This window comes from Ptychodera flava, chromosome 15 (assembly GCF_041260155.1).
Source record: "Ptychodera flava strain L36383 chromosome 15, AS_Pfla_20210202, whole genome shotgun sequence".
NCBI classification, from domain to species: domain Eukaryota; kingdom Metazoa; phylum Hemichordata; class Enteropneusta; family Ptychoderidae; genus Ptychodera; species Ptychodera flava.
This window is the reverse complement of record NC_091942.1, coordinates 30,935,236-30,956,528: the sequence shown is the minus strand read 5'-3', so window position 1 is coordinate 30,956,528 and position 21,293 is coordinate 30,935,236. Positions and strand designations below refer to the sequence as shown.

Here is a 21,293-nt window from a genome sequence, read left to right as displayed (position 1 = left end):
ATGATTGTGGACCTGTTTACAGGGAATTGGGGGTGAACAGGTTAACACTTCCACCACCAGACTTGGTACATCCCCATTGTCTGCAATAGGGTAGGTAGACCTATATACTGGGTAATGGGGTGAAATAATTAACGTTATATGTTGTACAATCTCACAGTGATGTCTGCAAAGCAATGACATTCTGCCATTGAAAGGAAAATAGCAAGTGATCATTAGATGTGCTAGTGGCCCGTAAATGTATCCAGATACACCTGAGACCAGTCGATCCCAAGAAATATGATGTAAAAGCATATTTCTCTATGTACATTCATATATTGTACATGTACATTCATATATTGTACATGTACATTCATATATTGTACATGTACATTCATATATTGTACATGTACATTCATATATTGTACATGTACATTCATATATTGTACATGTACATTCATATATTGTACATGTACATTCATATATTGTACATGTACATTCATATATTGTACATGTACATTCATATATTGTACATGTACATTCATATATTGTACATGTACATTCATATATTGTACATGTACATTTATATATTGTACATGTACATTCATATATTGTACATGTACATTCATATATTGTACATGTACATTCATATATTGTACATGTACACAGTATGATATAAAATACCCCTTTTCTTTGAAAACTGTTTAATCTCCTCGTCTTACCACCTTCCTGATCCTTTAACCCCCTTTCACCTCTATGGTTTGGTCCAAGTTTACTGTTATCAACAGTGAGTGTGGACCTGTTCACAGGGAATTGGGGTGAACAGGTTTAGAACAAAGAAGTTGTTACTGCAGCAGCTAAAACACCTAGTATATTTCTCTACCAACTCTATAAAAGTTCATTGAACTGAAAGAAGTGATTCCCAACCTTCAAACTGTTTTCACTGTGGTGTCCCAAGCCCGCTGCTTTTTTCACTAGACATCCAGTGTCCTTACTTCACCTTTCCCCCTCCCCAATCTGCACCCAAAATGAGGCAAAGATTCATGGTACAGAGCTGACTGTTAAATGATGTAATTTAGAGGCAATTCCAATCACCTGCCAGCATTTAACCTTGAGTGGCTCAGTACTTAGGGATATTGCCATCTCCATTTCCAGATCTCATCAGATCAATTACGTCACAGACACTGAGGAGTTCAGTATTGTAATGGTCATGATACAGTCAGTGACCGACTCCTTCATGGATTAAACCAGAGTATACCTCATTTGTATGGCTTCCTGGTATCAATAGCTATTTACTACATACAGTTGTGTCATTTCAAAGTATAGCACTGGCAGCTAGATCGTGCTCACGTCCCGGTTCAATCCACAGTTAAACCTGTACAATTACAGACAATGCCAGGAATGGGGAAAATGTCTATAATAGAGAGGTGTCTAAAATAGACAGGTAAAATTCTGTTCAACCTTGAAACTTTCAGCTTCTACTAGACAGGTTGATTAGGGGACTATCAGTACGGACCAGTTTTTACAGTTGGCAAACGGGCACAACACTTGGCCTCTTCATCTTTGTGGTGGAAATCAGTGGTTTTCTGGTGGTTCCTTTTATCATGAATAAATACAAACAAACCCCCTAGGTTAATGTTAAATTGTACTAAAGCTCAGCGTGGGCCCTGGAAACATGTCTTCCCTTTACGCTGAAACGATGATGAAGAGATGATGAAGAGTTCAGTGCACTGTGATGTGTGTATAGTTTCCACAGGAAGTACTACGGAATCTGTTAGTAGTAACTGCTGGATGCTTCCAAGTTCTGTGTACATGTATAGCACATGTGTTGATAATCAGGGGCATCTGCACTTTCAGTGTTATGTTTCTTCCTCCAGCTACAAACCGAAGTATTCCATTATACATGTGCTCATTTCAGCAGAGATCACATTAAATCATCCAAAGTACATAAGGGTCACTTTTCAACAATCTCCGCAAACCAGCAAAAAGTCATAACCATAGCATATCATACATTTTTCGACCAATATGAATGCAATATATCACAAAGACCAGTCAAATTCTCAATGTAAACTATGTCCTACACAGCTGTCTGTTTGTTGATATTGCAATAAAAATATCCTAGTATCTAAAAATGGCTCTTTATTTTTTCCACCTCTGTCTGTAACCTCAAGAGTATTTATGGTCATAAACTTATGATGTCTTGAAGAGGCGTTTGCTTATGCTTCAAAACCATATTTGATTATTTAAGCCGTGTGTTTCACAGCTTTTGACCTACATGGAATAGGGATTGTAGTATTTAGCAAAAAGTGGCAACAAAACAGTAAAGAGGGGTGGGGGAGGTAAGACAAAGCAAAATGGTTTTTGTGCCTGTAAAATAGTGTAAAACTACGTCAGATGTGCCCAGAGCTGCATCAAGTGAGAAGCTGAACCGTTACATGTTCATTCAGACAATAATTAATCTCTTGAGATGTTGTGTTTTTTGCAAAACCAGTGGTTCCAATAACAACAACACCCTCCCACCTTATCCGCCCCCAATATGCATGATGTCATTTTGTGGGTACAAATGCCTAAACACCTGCGTGAAGACTTAAGAATCAACAGAGATCATAAATTATTTGCTGTGAACAGCCGTATACCAAAGAAGAGATTTCTGCTCGGGTGCAACGTTTGTTTTATTCATTTTCATTCTATCGAAGTTAATCACACCCTTTGAACAGCTGGTATCACCAGAGCTGTCAACCAATTGTTAGACAATCACATAACTATAGCATGACTTTTAAATCAACAATGACAAGCTGTCTCACCCGTGTCTCAGAGAGTTTTTGATGAAAAAGAATTCATGTTTCCTTCAAATGTACAAGAAAGTAAATACTATTACTATGACTGGGCAGTGGGGGAGTTAAGTTGTGAAGAATCCAAACAAAAACTATTAATTTTTGTGTGTTCTTCACAAATCGTTGAGAGAAAACACAGTGGTGGATGGAAAAATGCCAGATGTACAAGTATGAGTATTGTCGTTGAGACATCACATGTGTCATAGTATCCCTCTGTCTGCCAACAGAGCCATCAATACAAAGCTTACTTGGCAATTCTTCCCGGCCAATGTTTTGAATTACATACACTGACAGGTGCTGGAGTCAAAGGGGGTATAGGTATACAGACAGTGTCACAGGAGAGACTGACTTCTGTATCTGCAAAATGATTCAAAATATTTTATTCATCAGACCGGCCTACCCTGAACACTTGCCATCAGCAAACAGTCTTCCAACAGATGAGTACATCTCTCATCTTATCTCAGTTCATCCTTACTGCAATGGACTATTCATAAATTGAATGAGCTAAATAGATTTAGAAAAAGGAAATGATTCTGATGTGGGATGCTGCTATTGTCAATGAACTTGTGATGCTATTAACGGGTGTTTATGACGTAGGACATCCAGGTCTTTGGTAAAGAAAAGTTTCATCATGGGCAAAAGATGAAAAGCTTTCGGAAGTTGAGTTAGACTTCTGTTGTCGTCCATGAACTGGTCACTATCAGTTTAGCGTTTGTGACGTCAAACATTCAGGTATTTGGTGAGAAAAGTTTTGTCATGAGGAATAAAGATATACAAGTCTCATAGTGATCCCAAGGTCTTTGTACATCAGGTCAATTGACTATGCAGGCAGACAAATTTGATGAAGTAGCTAGGTTTGTTTGCAAAAGATGGGCGGATATGATGCAGCACGCTTCACAAACACAGGCACAAGATTTTATCAATTCAAACAATGGTCTTATCACGACAGATGTGAAAAAATCGCAGAATGGCCGGCGGAATTTTTCACGCCCAAAAGCTGCACGTCACTGCAAGTTAACAATGATAGAAAAGGTTGGCCATGAGCAATTTTGTAATATCATCCAAAGGAAAGGGTCATCAAATTAACATGAGAAAAACGGCAATGCCAAGTCAACGACTTCACCATCATCATCAAAGAACATTTTCAGTATTTAGAGAATGGAAGGGATCCTTCAGCCTACAGCTATCAGGGAATTCTGTTCAGTGAATACACATTTCTGCATTCAAAAACTCTATCCTTTTTCCAATACTTTGTATTCACAACTGAGCCGAAAATTTATTAGGAAAAAATTAAATATCCATTACTTTCTGTTGACTAGCCTGTTTAAAGCGAGACATGTTCTACAGTACAGAGGTTTTCCTTGTGTGTGCACCTCTAACGTCTTTTTGTGCAGAAAAAAAATTATAATTATAATATTATACTTTTAGTATCATGGTACCATCCACCATTCTAATTGGATGCGAGCTCATCCCACTGATGCTAAAATACTGTTTTAGCAGTGCCAAAAGGGATTCCTAAACCAGCGTAGATGCGGAAACCAATAAAGGGGAGGGCAGTGAGCTTGTGGGGAAATTTTGGGGGTAATAAATAAATAAATAAATAAATAAATAAATGAGTAAAGAAATGAATAATTTAATAATTAGTATTTGGTAAACACAACTATAGACTTCTTCATCTTTGTTGTAGAAATGCCTCACTGTTCTCTTGGCACGTTGCCATACTTGCATTGTTACTTTTTGTTGTCTGCATGTGTTGTCAACATTATCCCAACTTATAAGAATGCTCAGTCTCGGGCGCTGAATTTCTGATGTTTGATCTCTCAGACGTCTGATCTGTGCATTTGGGGCTTGAAGTGACAAAATACAATACCCAAATAAGATAACAAAGATTCACAAGTTGATGTAATATAATAGCAATAACCCCTGCCAGGCAGTTGGGTATGCACAAAATTTGGTCCAATTCACCCCATATAGCACTTGCCTATCAACGCGTGCTATATGTTGCGAATTATACCAAAATCATTCAGTGAATAAATGCAAAACAGGGTATGACATGATGTTTGTGGTATGATATGTGTATACAGTATGCACAAATTATACACAAATTTCATATGCCATTGTTTTATGCCACTTTTTATAGGTATGTGTGTGAGCAGTTAGATTGTTAACAGTAAAACAATATCAAAATATATTAAAAGAAATGAAATAGACTGCATTTTAACTCTCACAAAAGTAGCACTTAAGTATAATAAGCTTTGTTGTGATATCAATAATTTTGTTTAAGTTGTATCAGTGTACAGAGATACAGCATGCAAGGATGATAATATGTTGTTATAACTGTATAAAAAAGTTGTCATAAGAAATTTGATATCTCCTGAACTTTAAAAGCCATATAAATGCCAATGTTTTACTAAGTCCCCGTCTGAAAGATTCTGAAATTTCATACTGGTTTCCGCCAACACAGTACAGGATCTTTTAGACACAGATAATCTTTGGAAGCATCTGATTTGTCATTTTGGTGTCATGTTATTCATGTCATTGGAGAATCGGTCTTGAAGGCACATGCTAGACCCTGGTACGTGTTTTGAAGATGTTGCATCGTGACAAGGACAAATATTTTCTGCATGCAGTGGACCATGATTCTACATCAGGAATTCTTTTTGTGATTCATTGATCATTTGTTTCTAATCTTGTTGACGACTTAGGGTGTTGATGAGCTTGAGCTATCATTATGAAAGTGTCAAATTTATTTGAGAGGACAGAAAATCATCTTCCAAATATCATGCACATTGTTATACAGAGCAACTTGCCCATCTCCTGGCAGAATGCACTCTGCTGTCCAAGTTGCCATGCTATTGGTCCAAAATTGCAGGCACTTAAATGCCACATGGAAATCAGCCAATGAAAACATCCCAGACATCACTGAGTCTGTTATGTGTGAATTTTCAATTTTCTATGTACAGCTTTACGAAGGAGTTCCTAAGGTTTCATTTGTAAATGTCACAGGGATTGAATGACTGGATCAGTGAACACGTTCCTCATTCTATCAAGGTGCGCACACTTCAGAACGAAAAGATGGCCAGAAGCTTTTCCAGGGAAAACCCCTTTGAATCTGGAAAAGATATTCAGTAATGATTCCCTGTGATGGAGCCACGTTAGCCAACACTTTGTTGTTATTCCCCATGTTTTTTTTATATAATATTGTTGATTAATAATACTCAATTCTGTGGCAACTTTTTTGTAGCTTAAATTGAAATTTGATATATCATCAAAATTCGATAGATTTGCTTCTGGTAAACAAGCTGATCAGTCTACTTCCACTCATAATGACAATGGCTTTTCAACAAAAATGGTGGTATTTTTACACCTCTGAAAATTATTTTCTCTTTGTCAATTTGATGAAAAAGTCCTGACTCCTATCAACAAGCTCAGCCATGTTTTTTGTTGAATAAATATTATAATTGTAAATCGTCCTCACATTTTCAGACTGCAAGTATCATCAAAACACGCTTTTGAAATTTCAGAAGCTGAAAAGAACGATTGACGTAGTGGAACAAGTACATTCATCACCGTTAGATAAAAATCAGCCAAACTTTTTACGGTTATTAAAAATTCTTTTGGAAAGAATGTGGATGGTAGGCATATTTTTACAAGAAATCGTCTTTTCAATGCTCTTAAATATTTAGAATTAGAATTGAGTAAAACCCCTGAATCAAAGCGATATTACTAGCAATTTAGTCAAACTACTTGTGGCAAGTAACGAGATCCATTGATAAATGAAGCTAGGTCCTAGAATGAGTTTGCAGTGGCCCATCTGACAGATGTATGATCCATAATGAAGTCTGAGTAATGTCTCTCCAACACCAGCAACTGGACGCCAGATGATCCTTGTGGAATGTCTGTTGTAGGTACGCCACACGACTTTGTAAGTGCATGTGTGTGTGTGTGCATGCTAAGTGTTGCAGACACACAGTGCCCATGACGGACAAGGCAGGCTTGTAAAGCTTCTTGTGGAGCTCATTAGATTTGACAACCAACTGGGCCAATTACGCTTCACCTTCAATTTAAGTACAAACCGCAAGACTAATCATATGATATCACTCGACGGCAAGGTCATGCATTACTATAAAATCCTCCGCTTCACCCCAAGACAGGAAATAAAGTGATTACAATTTTCAATCTACCCTTTCCGAAGCAAATTAAATTACAACATGTCTTACGCAGATCGAACAACTCTCTTCTATTCACCATGTTGTTGTGTCTGCCATGAAACCTAAAAATACAAATTTTAGCACTGATGTTATGAAATTTTCTTTAATTTCCTTATCCGGCCCAAAATGTTAGAAATTCACCGATTGAAACCCTGACAGCATTTTAAAAAAAACAGCTCACACAAAGTGAAAAGAAGACATGGCTTAATTTTGTGTCCTATTGATGCCCTCTTTCAGAAAAACTAGCCACTTTATAGAGTAATTTTGACCCAAATTTTTTTCAAATTCTTGCTGATGACTATTTTCCCGTGTAATAATTAGGAATTTTCCCTTCAGTTATGCGTTCTAATTGGTCTAATAAACTTTGGTGTGTATCCACTGGTTTTATTTTGGTCCATTGTCCATACTCTTGGTATCATGTTCCTCCAAGTATTCGAAACGATTATAGTGTTATGAATATGACTGTGTCAGTTGATTTTACCCCCCCAGTTAGAAAACATTACTGTTCTACCATGACGATCCCTGCATATCTGACCAAACCTGTCCACTGCATCCCAACAGCTAAAAATAGATTTGCTGTGTACCTACCCACATCAGTTGTCGTTCTCTTTATAAAAACTAGCCTGTCTAAAAATTCTTTTCAATGAATTGTTTGATCAGACTTTGCATGATATAAAAATTTCTTGACACAGAAACATACAGCTTTATTTTCAGGATATTTAATGTATAGAATGCACAACCCAAGGTAACTTTACAAACTGCTGTAGAAAAGACATATGCTGTACCAAATATAATCCCAGTTTAATACTGAGTATCTATCCAAAAATGAATTAATTATGAGATATGTTTTTTTCTAAAACCACTTCCTTCATATGTGTAGAAGAAATTGCACATTTACAAGATAAGGGTTGTATTTCCACAAATACATTCTAGCAATACTTTGAAGTACCAAGGATGGCATTTCTCACTATATTTAGCATGTCAAAGGAGAGAGAATATGTGTTGAGCGAAGGAGATCAAGATATGTGAAAATGTGGTCTCACAGCAGGGTGTTAAGTCTCTCCTTACCTGATTTTAAACAACCAATGCAATTGGACAGTGATACGGACATGAGCAACAATCATCGGTTTCATCGCAAGACTGCCTACATGGCAGAAATGTTCAATGATTCCAACACATTTCATTGGTTAATTGAACGCGCCATCAGCAATAGCTTTCTGTGTAGTTTAGGTATTTTTAACTCTATATGTACAGTAGTGTCTTGTTAGTCCCCACGGACACCGTCCGGGGGGGACTTATAGGTTTGGTCATGTCCGTGCGTGCGTGCGTGCGTGCGTGCGTGCGTGCGTGTGTGCGTGTGTGCGTGCGTCCGTCCGTTCACACAGATATCTCAGAGATGCAAGAAGCGATTTCATTCAAACTTGGTACAAGGATTACTTCATATGTCATACAGATGCACTTCGATTTGTTTTGGGATACGATCCAATATGGCCGCCAGGCGGCCATTTTATTACGATTTTTTCATGTACAGAGCCATAAGTCAGACATGTTTCAACCAATTTTATTCAAAGTTGGTACAAGGACATTGACCAATGTCATAGATATGCACGTCAATTTTCTTTGTGATACGATCCAATATGGCCGCCAGGCGGCCATTTTATTACGATTTTTTCATGTACAGAGCCATAACTTAGACATGTTTCAACTGATTTTATTCAAAGTTGGTACAAGGACATTGACCAATGTCATAGATATGCACGTCAATTTTTTTTGTGATACGATCCAATATGGCCGCCAGGCGGCCATTTTATTATGATTTTTTCATGTACAGAGCCACAACTCAGACATGTTTCAACCGATTTTATTCAACATTGCTACAAGGACATTGACCAATTTCATTGATATGCACGTCGATTTGTTTTGTGATACAATCCAATATGGCCGCTAGGCGGCCATTTTATTACAATTTTTTCACATACAGAGGCATACTCAGGCATATCTCAACTGATTTATATCAAAGTTGGTACAAGGACATTGACCTATGTCATACATATGTACGTCGATTTTTTATGTGATACGGTCCAATATGGTTGCTAGGCAGCCATTTTATTACGATGTTTTCATGTACAGAGCCATAACTCAGACATATTTCCACCAGTATCATTCAAAGTTGACATTGACCTATTTCATACATATGCTCGTCAATTTGTTTCACGTCATGTAGCAGTAACATGTCAATTATTGAAGTTTCGTAAGTAGGCTGATATGTCAAGAAATATGTACTGCATCAAATTCATGAAACTTTATACAGATGTTAACCGATGTTAAGCTCAGATTGCTTTAACATTGAAAAAGACATTTATCAGTGTCATTTTAATTAATTTGTAATTGCATAAGTAATGAACTTTCCTAATTAGGGTGATATAGCCACAAATTAATACAACGTCAAATGTGATGAAACTTGATACAGATGTTGATCTCATAGTGTTGTAAATACTGCATCAAACTTTATGAAATATGGTACCAGTGATAATCTGTTAAGTGTTAGAATTGTATGCAAAAATGTTTTGCAACATCCTGTTGATTAATTCCTAGTTGACTCATTTTATGAACTTTAGGATGGTGGCCTACATTGGTTTTATGTTTTCATCACCATGGAACTCATTCTTGGCCATTGAGCGCCATCTGTATCAAAGTATTTTTATCACAGACCTAATTAATGAAGAGGACTCTATCCTCTCTGAGGACATGTAATCAAAGTACCCATTTTTAACAAGTGGGGACTGTGTCATCAACGATGACTTGTTAATTCTGTTTCCCAAACAATGTCACTATGCTAGATGTCCTACTTGTTAACACAGCGTGTATATGTGTAATGTTTACTCTTGATATTGAGAACTGAATTTTAGTCCTGACCAGAATTCACTTGTCAACTGCTCTAACAGTGCATATGCAAAAATGCAATGTGTCAGTGTGGCTAATACTATGTATTTCAAAATAGATCAGAGAGAAGATTAAGAAAATGTCTTTGTTTTGATCGAACAAAAATAATGAAGATATTAGTACTGTTGTCTTTGTGTGTGATATCATGTGAGTTCAAGTTGGTGGTAACTTGTAGGCTTGATAGCTATGGTCAGAATGTTGGTCAAATGAGCAAATCATGGTGAAGTTTAGCTCTCAAGTTTTTGTCAGAAACTATATACCCATTGAGATCGAAGTTTTGTCAACAGCATGGCTATGAATAGAGACCCCATGCATGGTGGTTGGTGAATCCAGTGATCAACTGGACATTTGAGAAGAAGTCTAAAACTTTGCTTGTCTTTGAACCTCCATGTGTATTAATACCACAATGATTAGCAATTCAGCAGCACCATGTTTTCTGTGATTGCAAATAGAGAAAAAATACCATTTTGCATAGTACTGTTGGAGCTTCTCTATATTATGAATATTTTGAAGCAAATGACAGCACAAACTTGTATTTGAAATACTGGCTCCAAAAACATGATATTTCTAATTCCAACTCAATGAATAAAGCATATAATCAGTACAAAGTTTGTCCAAAAGTTATTTGCATTAGATTTGTTAATTGATAATTTTGTTAAAGAACATGTTTTATAGAAATATTTTCTAGTATTTTTCTCTTTTTCTGGTTGTGTGTGTCAATACAAACTCCCACTTCAACAAAATTTTCTGTGATCTGTTGAGGTGAAAATAAATGAAGGAAGCAATTGAGAAATTTTTCTTTTTAATGATTAACAGATAGACAAAGTGGAGCTTTGGCTGACATAATTATCTTGTTCTTAAATTTCAAAAAGTTCTCTCATCAATCTAACAAATGTTAGCAATTGCTCTCTAGTTTTTAACATTTTAGCTATCACAGCTGTGATAGTGGATACATAGAACCATAGTTTTTACATTTTTTTACTTAAACAAAAGAGTGGTTTTAATAGTCAGATTTTGCGGAAGGTAGGGAAGAAAATTATGTTATTTTATTATGTAATATTCTGCATTTTTGTAAAAGTAATATTGATGGTTGCAGACATAAAAATTTCTGTGGACATGGTATAGGTTAAATTTAAGTCAGACTAAAAGTCTATTGAAATTGCTTAACAACCATTGATAGGAGTTCCATGAGAGTTGATAGCATGAATGTCACACAGTATGTCAGGTTTAAAGTACATTGCATTACTGCTGATAAGGCCATTCCTTTTCAAAGCAAGTATAATCTTATCTTGTCTTGAAAAGCCCTCTTTGATTTTTCCTTCATTGTGTGAAAACTTGACTCCAGAGAGACATGTATAAAGAAAAAGAGCAGCACTTTGCTCTTTGTTTAGTCTTTTTAGCTGGCCATCAGGTCAAGTGGATTTCCCAGTGAATGTATTTCCTGTAATCTAGAGGTGTTAATGTGTCAGATAGGAAGGCCTTATACCATGGACAGTGGAGTAACTTCCTGTTCCATCAGTGCGTTACGTTAAATTGCAAAGTTGTGTTTTTTCTCAAAGGCTGGTTGATCAAATCTAAGTATTCACAGATGTGGTATGACACTCTGAAAAGTGAATATAGTAAAGAAGTCAAAACTTGATGTGATTTGCAAATTATTATTTTCAATTGTCAATAGTTCAGATTTTTAAAATTATTGCAGGGTGTATCTGTCCAGTGTAGTGAAGGATATGTTTGAAAATATTCACATCCCACAACCCTGTTTTTGAAATATTGTCATAATGAAATGGTATGAAACCTAGGTTTTTATTTGTTTAACAGAAATATTTTAATGAAACTTTAATTAAACTTGATATTAAAAGTACAAGATAGCAGATATTAATTTCACATTATTATTGCTAGTTGATAGAATTACGCCTGCTTGTTTACATTTTTACAGTTTTAGTCCAATTTTTCTATTTTAGTCAAAAACATCTGTTCCTCTGAAATCACTAGTAATGACTAATACTATAGCAATTAAACTTGGTTTGTTTTTGGTGCCTTTGGATGATTTTATACTTTAAAAATATTTTGAATGATGGTGAAAGATGCTCTCATAAATTTTTGAAATTTTGTTACAAGTATTTCTGTTTTTCATGAAACAGCCTTTCTTCTGTATATGTCACATTGCTTTCAAATTTGCTTTGTAGATATGTCTTGGTCATTTCATTCAGATTAGAGATAATGACTTTGAAATTTGCAATATGTAAATTTTCGGGGCAAAAGTTCTCATTTTGGGCTAAAACATATCCATCTCTGAAACTTCTGGTGTGACAGTTTTCATATTTGCTGTATTGCCAACTTTCTTCTGTCTTGATCAAATGGAAGCACATTATCACTGACACTATTTTTTATTGGTATACCATATAATAAAGAAAATGTAAAGTCAATTTTGTTGATAGGATTCTGCCAAATTTTAATAGGTATATAAAGATTTGAAAAGCTGTAAAAGAGTTTAGGAGCAAAATTTAGATGAAGCTTTACCTTGAAGCTATAAAAAGGACTAAACTACAGACTGTCATTTCAAATTGAACAGGTGGTTCATGATCAAACGTACCAATGTTTTTGGATTCTCATTGACGTTTCAGATCAGGATGGAGCAGAGCCCAATGGTAATTCAGTATCAGCGATTAATTTACTGAGGCTGTCCAACTACTTCAACAACAAAGAGTGGAAGGACAAGGCAGGTTCTCTGTTCAAGGTCTTTGCTGAGAGACTAGACAAAATACCCGTATCACTTCCTCTGATGGTGTCAGCTCTACTCTTCTACCAAGGTACCACCAAGCAGGTAAGGTCATTCTGTGTCCATTGTCGGTCACCAGATTTTGATTCAGGCTTCAGTTTCAGATTCCTTGTTAGTTTTGGAAATGCTTTTCTGCACTGTCCTTAGTATGTGCTGGTAATTCATTGACACTTAAACAGCTAGTTCAAGATAAATTTTATGTATCTCTGCAAGGAGCGTGTAGAGTACATTATTTTTGGTATGATACAAATCTCAGAGGAAGGTTGCCTATGCATATTTTAGTACAAAGCTTGCAGTTTTCTATACCAATGAGTGTTAGAAAAACAAAGCTCAATGTGAATGTCATAAAATTATCGCCATAGTGTACCGTAGATCGATGAGGAATGCCCGATTTAGACACAATTTTACAGACCTGCCAGTACTTCAGGTTTTGATATTAGAAATGTCTCTTTCATATTCCAAGAAATATTGGTTGTTTTTGAAGCCAACAGATTGATTTACAAAGCTCAGTTAATGAAACATATGACTGAAATTCAGTCACTTTTGTATGTTTGTTGGTTGATGTTTACCTCCATTGATGCAGACTGTCAGATGTTGCTATCACTTATCAGCATACAGATAGACCAGGCCACTCATGTCTTGGTTGTATTTAGACTCCCTTAGTTCACTCATGCATCTGTCAGTGCGAGTCATGGTGAGGTCATTGACCCAGAGCTCATATGTCAGCTGATCAGTTCACTTCCTGTGTTATTGCCTTGACAAGAAAAATATCAAAAAAATGAAATATGAGAGTCTTCTGGTATGCCAACCAATTCATTTTATATTCATTTGAATACCATATTAAATACAATACTGAATGTACATTAGTGTTTAACAGTACCAGCTAATTTTATTTTCTATCACAGAAAGGTTATTCTGAACGATCCGTAAATATGAAAATAAATTTTGCTTCTGTCAGTTCTGTCGTTACTGTGGACACAATATCTGAGCTATACATTCTAAAGTGGAAAGGAATGCAATTTGCCGTCCATAAAATTTTATGCTGTTGTTGATTGTATGAATTGTTTCATGTACAAATCTTGAAGGATTGCGCTTGGGGCAGTTGCATGTCAGTGGAGTATACTATTAAAGAGACTGTGGTATGTGTCCGTGTGTATACCTTTATGCATCTGGGAAATATGTACTGGGATATTTTTTAGCACAAGGTGTTAAAATCAAATCTTTTTGAAAGAATTACAATTATTCAGTTGGTGCTTTTTGTGTTATTTGTGATTTTTTTTGTTCTTTTAACTGGTATCTTCGGTCATCAATTATTGCATAATGGCAAAACTCAATATCACCTGTCTGATCCATGATGTCCAACGATTTGGTCAATTTTTTCGCTTCTCATGAGTAGATCTCTTCTACATCATATTCTGTCATCAGCTTTAGAATTTCAAAGTGTATTTATATTCTGCAGTTACAGCGAACTTAATATGATTCTCAAGGGCATCAAACTCATAAAGTTCTAAAAGTAGCGGTAGTACGTGGTGAACAGCAGATATCATCATGGCCATCAGTTATGGCATAAATGCCAGATATGATTTCTTTGCAGTCTTGTTAGCATTTCCGTTGTAAACTTCAGGGTCACTTCACTTTCACTCTGAAATCATTCCTCGGCATTGAATGCTTGAAGCATGACATATTAGTATGCATTTATGCAAAGTATGTTAATTAGTATTGTCTAAGTATGCAAATTTGGAGATAGTGACTCATTATCCATAGAGAATATTCATGAACCTCTAAATTATATAAAACCATAATGTATGCTTCATCAATACTGGCTTGTAAACATTAGCCAAGGCATTCTCTGTTACTCCCCAATGGTCATCATCCCTCAGGCAATATGTAAACCGACACAGACGTACACGCACTAAATATCATCTTGGAAGAAGGCTGTGCCTAAAATAACTACACTACTTGGCCACTTTACCACCTGTGAATTTGATAATTCCTTTTTGGATGTGGTGGGCAGTGCAGTGCCACAAGCAAAACAGCCAAGGAGAACAGCTTTGTAAGATTATCTGACCATTTAAATCCCAGCAAGGCAAGACTGAAGAAAATGGGCCCCCGCTGAACAGTTTTACAAATCAATATAATCATAGAGGGTCTGGTTGCTTCACAAAGCTGCAGGAGGGCCGCCTAGGCAGATCTGGTCGTAACTTACAGGAAGATTTGGCCCAGTGATCTCCAGGTGCAGCAATGGATGTTTTTACAGTCAAGGTTGCAACAGTGCTACCGGCATGCATGGACATCCTTGAAGATAGGAAACTCTGAAGAACATCAGCAGACATTGTATGTCAGGCTGATTAATTGTCATGTGCATGGCTCATCTATCTTCTGTTCCAACCTTGTTTCAATTTGTTTTATTATCCCAATCAAATGGAAAAAGGTCAAATAGTAAAAGGCATTTATCTACGGCAGAATGTATGCATGTTCCAATGTGACCTATACATGTGCATATTTGGAATCCAAAATACATTTTATTCATTCACTTCTTTTATAAGTATGCTTTTAAAATTATATTTCACAAACAGAATTACCAGTCTAAAACTCCTATTTATCGAACGATGTCTGGAAAGAATTTCATAAATTTTTAAACTAATAAGTTCCATCAGTTATTTTGGTTTCACCGCCATTTTTATTCTGTGTTTTGTTACATTGCAAAATTACATTGCTAGAAAGATACCTGTCTACACTTCTCGTAATTTCAAACACTCAGATCATTTCTGTTAAATATTCCTTACAAAGAAGCACAGAGAAATACATGTAGAAAAACAACAGATTTCTCAAGAGAGGCAACCATGGTTTGTTTGTTAGAAACCCAGCTGTAATTCAAATTGTCCTGGTTCATTCTAAGGTCAACTCTCATGTGATTGGTAATGCAATCTGGTTTTAGTTTACATTGGGATGAAGGACACCCTCTTAGCCTGACTGACTTAGAAACTTGACAGTGTTGACTGCGGTGAGCGTTAATACTTTACTACTTCCTCCAAGCAAAATGCCAGCCACTTGCTGCATATACCCCCATGTGCAGTGACTGTCTGTCATCGCTGCTTTCATCAAAGCCATCAAATCCCAACCACAGAGCATGCACGTTATTCAGTGATGACTTTATTAAAGTGATGCATTTCTGGAAACCATTAGGGACTATTTCATGTGTCTCGTTCAGGATGGTCTGGAATGGAATAGGGACATAAAAGTCAAGTCCAATTTCCCCCGCTTTGGAAAAATTCACACAGTCTGGGGGTCTGCAGCAATCAATCATGATCCAGTGGACTATAAATCTTAAAAACAAACATTTCTGTCGCCAAAGTCAAGTTCATGTTTATGTTTCTAGCCACTTGTTTTCAAAAATGAGGTAAAACAGGAAAAGGTGATCCTGCTATTTGGAATGTTTATGTCTCAATAAAAGCTATAAAATGCAACATTGGCCTTGAAAGTTGATGTTTTGTAATCTTGCTAGAATATATTGACTAGATTTACACACTGGTAATGATGGATGTGGTATCTTTATTGGGTGTTTCAGTCATGACCGTATGACCCTCATTTCCTAGGAAGGTGATTGACGTACAACCGAGCCATCAAAAATATTGGCAAAATAAATACCAATGCCCAGAATTAAAACCCCATTTGCAGTATCTTTTGAGGTAATTTTTAGTATTTTTGTTCTTTCTGTAAAATGCAGTTTCTTATTCCACATCCACAGAAGCTTAAAATTTCCCAGCTTTTAGCATGTAAATACAACCTATTTGTGCATAAGGGGTGGACGATTTGATATCCAGGGGGTCCCTGGAAAATTTAAAAAAAGATTTCCAGCAAATGTCAGTAAAAAAAATGAGCCAGAGAAGGCTTGACCAAAAAAAGTGGGAGAGCGGGACAAAAATAATGTACAATAGGTAAAACAAAATAATGCTACCTCATCAGTCTTCCAGACTCCGGATATCAAATGATCCACCCCTATTATTCAATGTTGGTGTTGACAACCGAAGTTTAGTTTGAACCAAATTTCATTTGTCAAATGTTGCATTGCATATTGTACACCATGCACTCGGTCGGCAGGGCCGTTACTTCACATTTCAAAATGCTGTAGGGAAGGAGCAAGAGAAAGTATTATTTAGAATAAAGATAATGAATACGATATCAAAAGTTATGGCTATTGTCCCTTTAAAAGGCTGGTTTAATATTAGTGTCAGTGGTGTGTTGTATCTAATGATGGCTTTTCTGCTTCTTCAAATCTGTATTATCTACCATCTATCTGTACAAATCTGTTCAAGTGTAGCAGTCTGTTTTGTGTGTGCTTATAAGCTGATTTTTCCTAAATATATGAAAGAAGAAATACAACTCTTTAACCTAAGATTTCAGATATCTTTCAATGCAACATTACGCATGGTTTATGATTGGTATATAGTTTTAATGTGTTCAGAATGATGGATGTCTGCAATGTATAAACTTCAACTGTCACTGAATTTAAATTGCATGTCAATTTTATTTGTTCACAATAATGCTTTATTTACAAGTTGAATGCTGAGTATCGGAATATTCTTAAGGAAATATAACAAAACAGAATAAAGTAAGAAAAAAGGCTGGAAAAGAAAATCACAAATCTAGAATACCATTTTATTTCAATTTTTGGAAACTGAATGTTGGCATCGTGCAGAAAGGACATCGACATTTATGTCCTCATGGGAAGAAATAGAAGGTTGTGTACATGTGTTCATGCATGTATATGCATATACATGTCTTGTACATCGGTTGTACATGCTATTAATACAACAGCTCCCATTGGTAGAAGTACATGATACAATGCTACCAAGGACATATTCAACACATGTGTTTGATAAGCACACTTTTGTGGTGTAGAAAACAAGATCTGTAAAATTCCACAAGAATTAGCTCAGAATTGCAAATATTCACAATCACATACTTTGTTGCTTTCAAGTTCACCGACACTTTGACAAAAAAAAAAATCTCTAAACACTGCAAGTGAGCACAAATGCTGAAATCACCGTCTTGATGCAGACCATATGTCAATACAAGACTCAGCAAGGATTTGCCCGCCAGTCAATGACATTGATGGATGAACTTGATCCTAATCCTGGCAATGACAGAGGTGATTGTATCCTCTGTGAAAACGTTTAATGTCCAACTAATAGCAGTTTAATGTTCACTCAGTGGAAACAGTAAACTACTTGAATCAGGGGCTTTGATTCAGTGTATTATTCTTCTTTGTTATTTCCAGCCATGCAGCGACCATTGAAATTCTGCTGTCAGTGATGTTTAGCCTGTCAGGTACCAATACATGTCGGTATTTGTGTGGAGACATATATTGCAGATAGTCATAGGTCAATTGTTTCCTGGGAATGACAATGCATGTTGTAAATGCTCAAATGCAATAGAATAGGTGTACAGGGAAACCAGGCTGAAAAGGATCCAGGCACATCTGAGCCGTGATCGGCTGATCGTGATGTGTACGTTATCAAGATATCACATCATATACGATTTCACAGATAGAGCAATATTTTCAATATTTTATAGCCATTCAATTGTGCCAACGATCATACTGTTTCATCAATATTGCAAGACGTCTTTGTTATATGTGAAAGACCAGATATATTCTTTCTTGGAATTTGAACAATAGAACTAGATTTCTTCATGTTTAGCTAGACTGAAGCTTTACTCAATGAGGTATAGGCAAAATGAATGTTAAAAACATTGAATATGCTTGTTTTTGTATAAAAATGAATGACTTTCATTGGAGAAGACTTTGAGAGATTATGTCTACAACAGTGAATGCGATTACTTATTATGTGCAACAGACTGCTTAAAATATGTCAGTTCTTCAGTGAATGGATAGCGGAATCATGCTTACTGCAAGAAGTGCATGCCTCTGTTATAATACAAGATTGTAATATCAGGCAACACAATATACCTATTATTATTGTCAGCAAAACAATCTTTGCTACGTCATTTGGATCACATCACAATTGTGCTGGTACAAGAAAGTGAAGCTATATTATATAATCAAGTTAGAATTTCATTTGAATTTTATTTATATTTCATTTTGCTCGGTAGTATGCAAGCTTTTAATCTATAGGACAAGAATCGCTGTTTGCTGATTAAAGCAGAAAATACACACTGATGCAAGATGAGGAGTTGTAAACAGAAAGCCCAGACACTGCATGTTTCTGACAATTGGCCAGTGAATGCTTGAGAGAGGTTTTGCTGTGACTTGGAAGGTTACAAGTGATATGATCTATTTAGATAGGTTCAGGGACACGCATCATCTCAGCAGACAACCTCTCCATGGAGTACCCAACTCCACACCTTCCCCGAGGGCAGTGTTTTCTTGTAAAAACAAGCACTGGGTGGCATCAAACATCAACCAATGAACCAACAGAAACATTGAAAAAGTCAATTAAAGGGACAGGAAAGATCAACGAGAGTTTTTTCCATGACAGCTGTTTATGGTAGAAAGAAGTCAACTACAGCTGGGAATACAAGCAGTGAATCAAGGCCGTTCTGTGAATTGCCATTAGCACTGTGTATTTTCTGTATATTAGGTACATTTATCACTTGTTGTAGCAGAAATAATACTTGTCGTCATGAGCTATTAAATTTGCAAAGTAACAATAGTTTATTGCCTTTTTTGGGACTAGGTAATGTCTTTCCTTTAAAAATTGTTTAAATTTTTAGCTACTATAGACTATAGTCTATAGAAGCTATTGGGATAGGTATCTGTCCATCGTCAATCTATGTATGTATGTATGTATGTATGTATGTATGTATGTATGTATGTATGTCCGTTTGTGAGGATGTCCGTCCACTCAAATATCTTGAGAACCGCAGTACTTACAATTTTGATATTTGTTGTGTAGATGCAAAATATGATTATGAGAAACCATCTTCTTTTCATTTTTGATACTGTTGAAAATATGCAAATTAGAGTAAAAAAAGGCATTTTTGGTTAAAAATCTTCTTCATAACTGCTGGTCAGACGGCTTTATTATTTGGTATACAGGTCCCTAGGGATGACCTAATTTAGATTTGTTCAAATTGTGATGAAATATGCAAATTTATATTTTTAGGGAGTTTTTTGTCATTTTTGGTTAAAAATTTATTTCATCAAAACCGCTTGTCTAACAGGTTTAATATTTGGTATACAGGTTCATAGGAATGATTGAAATATGATATATTCAAATTATGATAAAATCTACAATTTTGTATTTTGGGGGCAATTTTTGCCATTTATGGTAGAAAAATTTGTTTCTCAAAAACTACTTATCTTATATCTTTGATATTTGGTATACAGGTTCCTAGGGGTTATCTAAGTGTGATATATTGGAATTTGATGAAATCTTCAATTTTTGCCATTTTTTGGTGAAAATCTTTGTTTCTCAAAAGTTACTCCTCTGATAGCTTTGATATTTGGTATACAGGTTCCTAGGGTTTATCATAATGGAATATATTGAATTATCATTAAATGTTCAATTTTGTATTTTTGCAGCTTATTTTGCCATTTTTGGTCAGGCTCTCCGAAAATGAGCAAAAAGATATCCACCTTCGTCATCGACACATATGTCACAAAAAGTTATTCTCAACATAACACAGCGGAGCTCTGTTGACTGTTAGATCGCTTGTTTTTTTCAAAACCGCTGGTCAGACAGCTTTAATATTTGGTATACAGGTCCCTGGGATGACTTTAGTGAGATAATTTCATACATTCAGGAAATACTTAATTTTGTATCCATGTCTATAGTAGCTTCAGGGACTTTGGCCCTAAGTTTTAATTATTTGCTGGAGTATGTTTGATATTTCAGTGCTATGTAGAAAATAATTCAAAAATTTAATGCAAGCGTTTTCATTGATATTCAACTTTTAAAATGATTTTCAAAGATCAGTATCAGAGAGCAGTGTATACTCATTAACATGCTTTTAAACTGATCTAAGTTCCCCATTTGACAATTTCAACCAGCATACATTCAACCAATTCCTATGTTTTTGAGCCTTCTCTTTGCTTTCAAACATAAAAAAAATATTGATGAAAGCTGATATTTCTTTCGCCCTGAAAAGCATAGAATATTTTAATGTTCAGTTGAGATGGAGCCTAGTCATTAGGGCCAGGATATGGACAGCTTTCAGGCTTTGTCTGCCGAGTGATGTAAATACCCTTGTGGGCAGGCAGTTACATTGTCAGCTGGCCTCCATTCATTGGATTTCCATTCAATCACTTTTGCAGTGAAGGAAGTCAAATGGCATTCCGAGTGATTCACTATTTCCTGGTACACTAATATTTATTTCATTGGTGTCTGTCGGAACACCTGAATCCGTGAGCTGAACAGCAAGATGCTTTTTAACCTGTGAACGTCTCTGCATTTTATTCTCATGAATTTGTCATATTTTCAAAAAAATCCCCTTGGTGGTGATTCACATTATGGGGTTTTTTCAGAATATATGTCCAACCTGCCTGCAACTTTCATAGTGTTTTTTTGTTCCGTGAACAATAAAGTA

At 35.9% G+C, this 21,293-nt stretch overlaps 1 protein-coding gene across 3 annotated transcripts in view; it reads left to right on the top strand.

Moving 5' to 3' along the window:
• The window catches only part of LOC139151860 (spermatogenesis-associated protein 20-like), a 119,539-nt gene that overhangs the window by 62,222 nt on the left and 36,024 nt on the right, over positions 1–21,293 (top strand). For all 3 annotated transcript variants that reach the window (XM_070724889.1, XM_070724887.1, XM_070724888.1), the window contains one exon: positions 12,589–12,788. In XM_070724889.1, the coding sequence (XP_070580990.1) occupies positions 12,589–12,788 (200 nt within the window). The remainder of the gene's footprint in view (positions 1–12,588; positions 12,789–21,293) is intronic.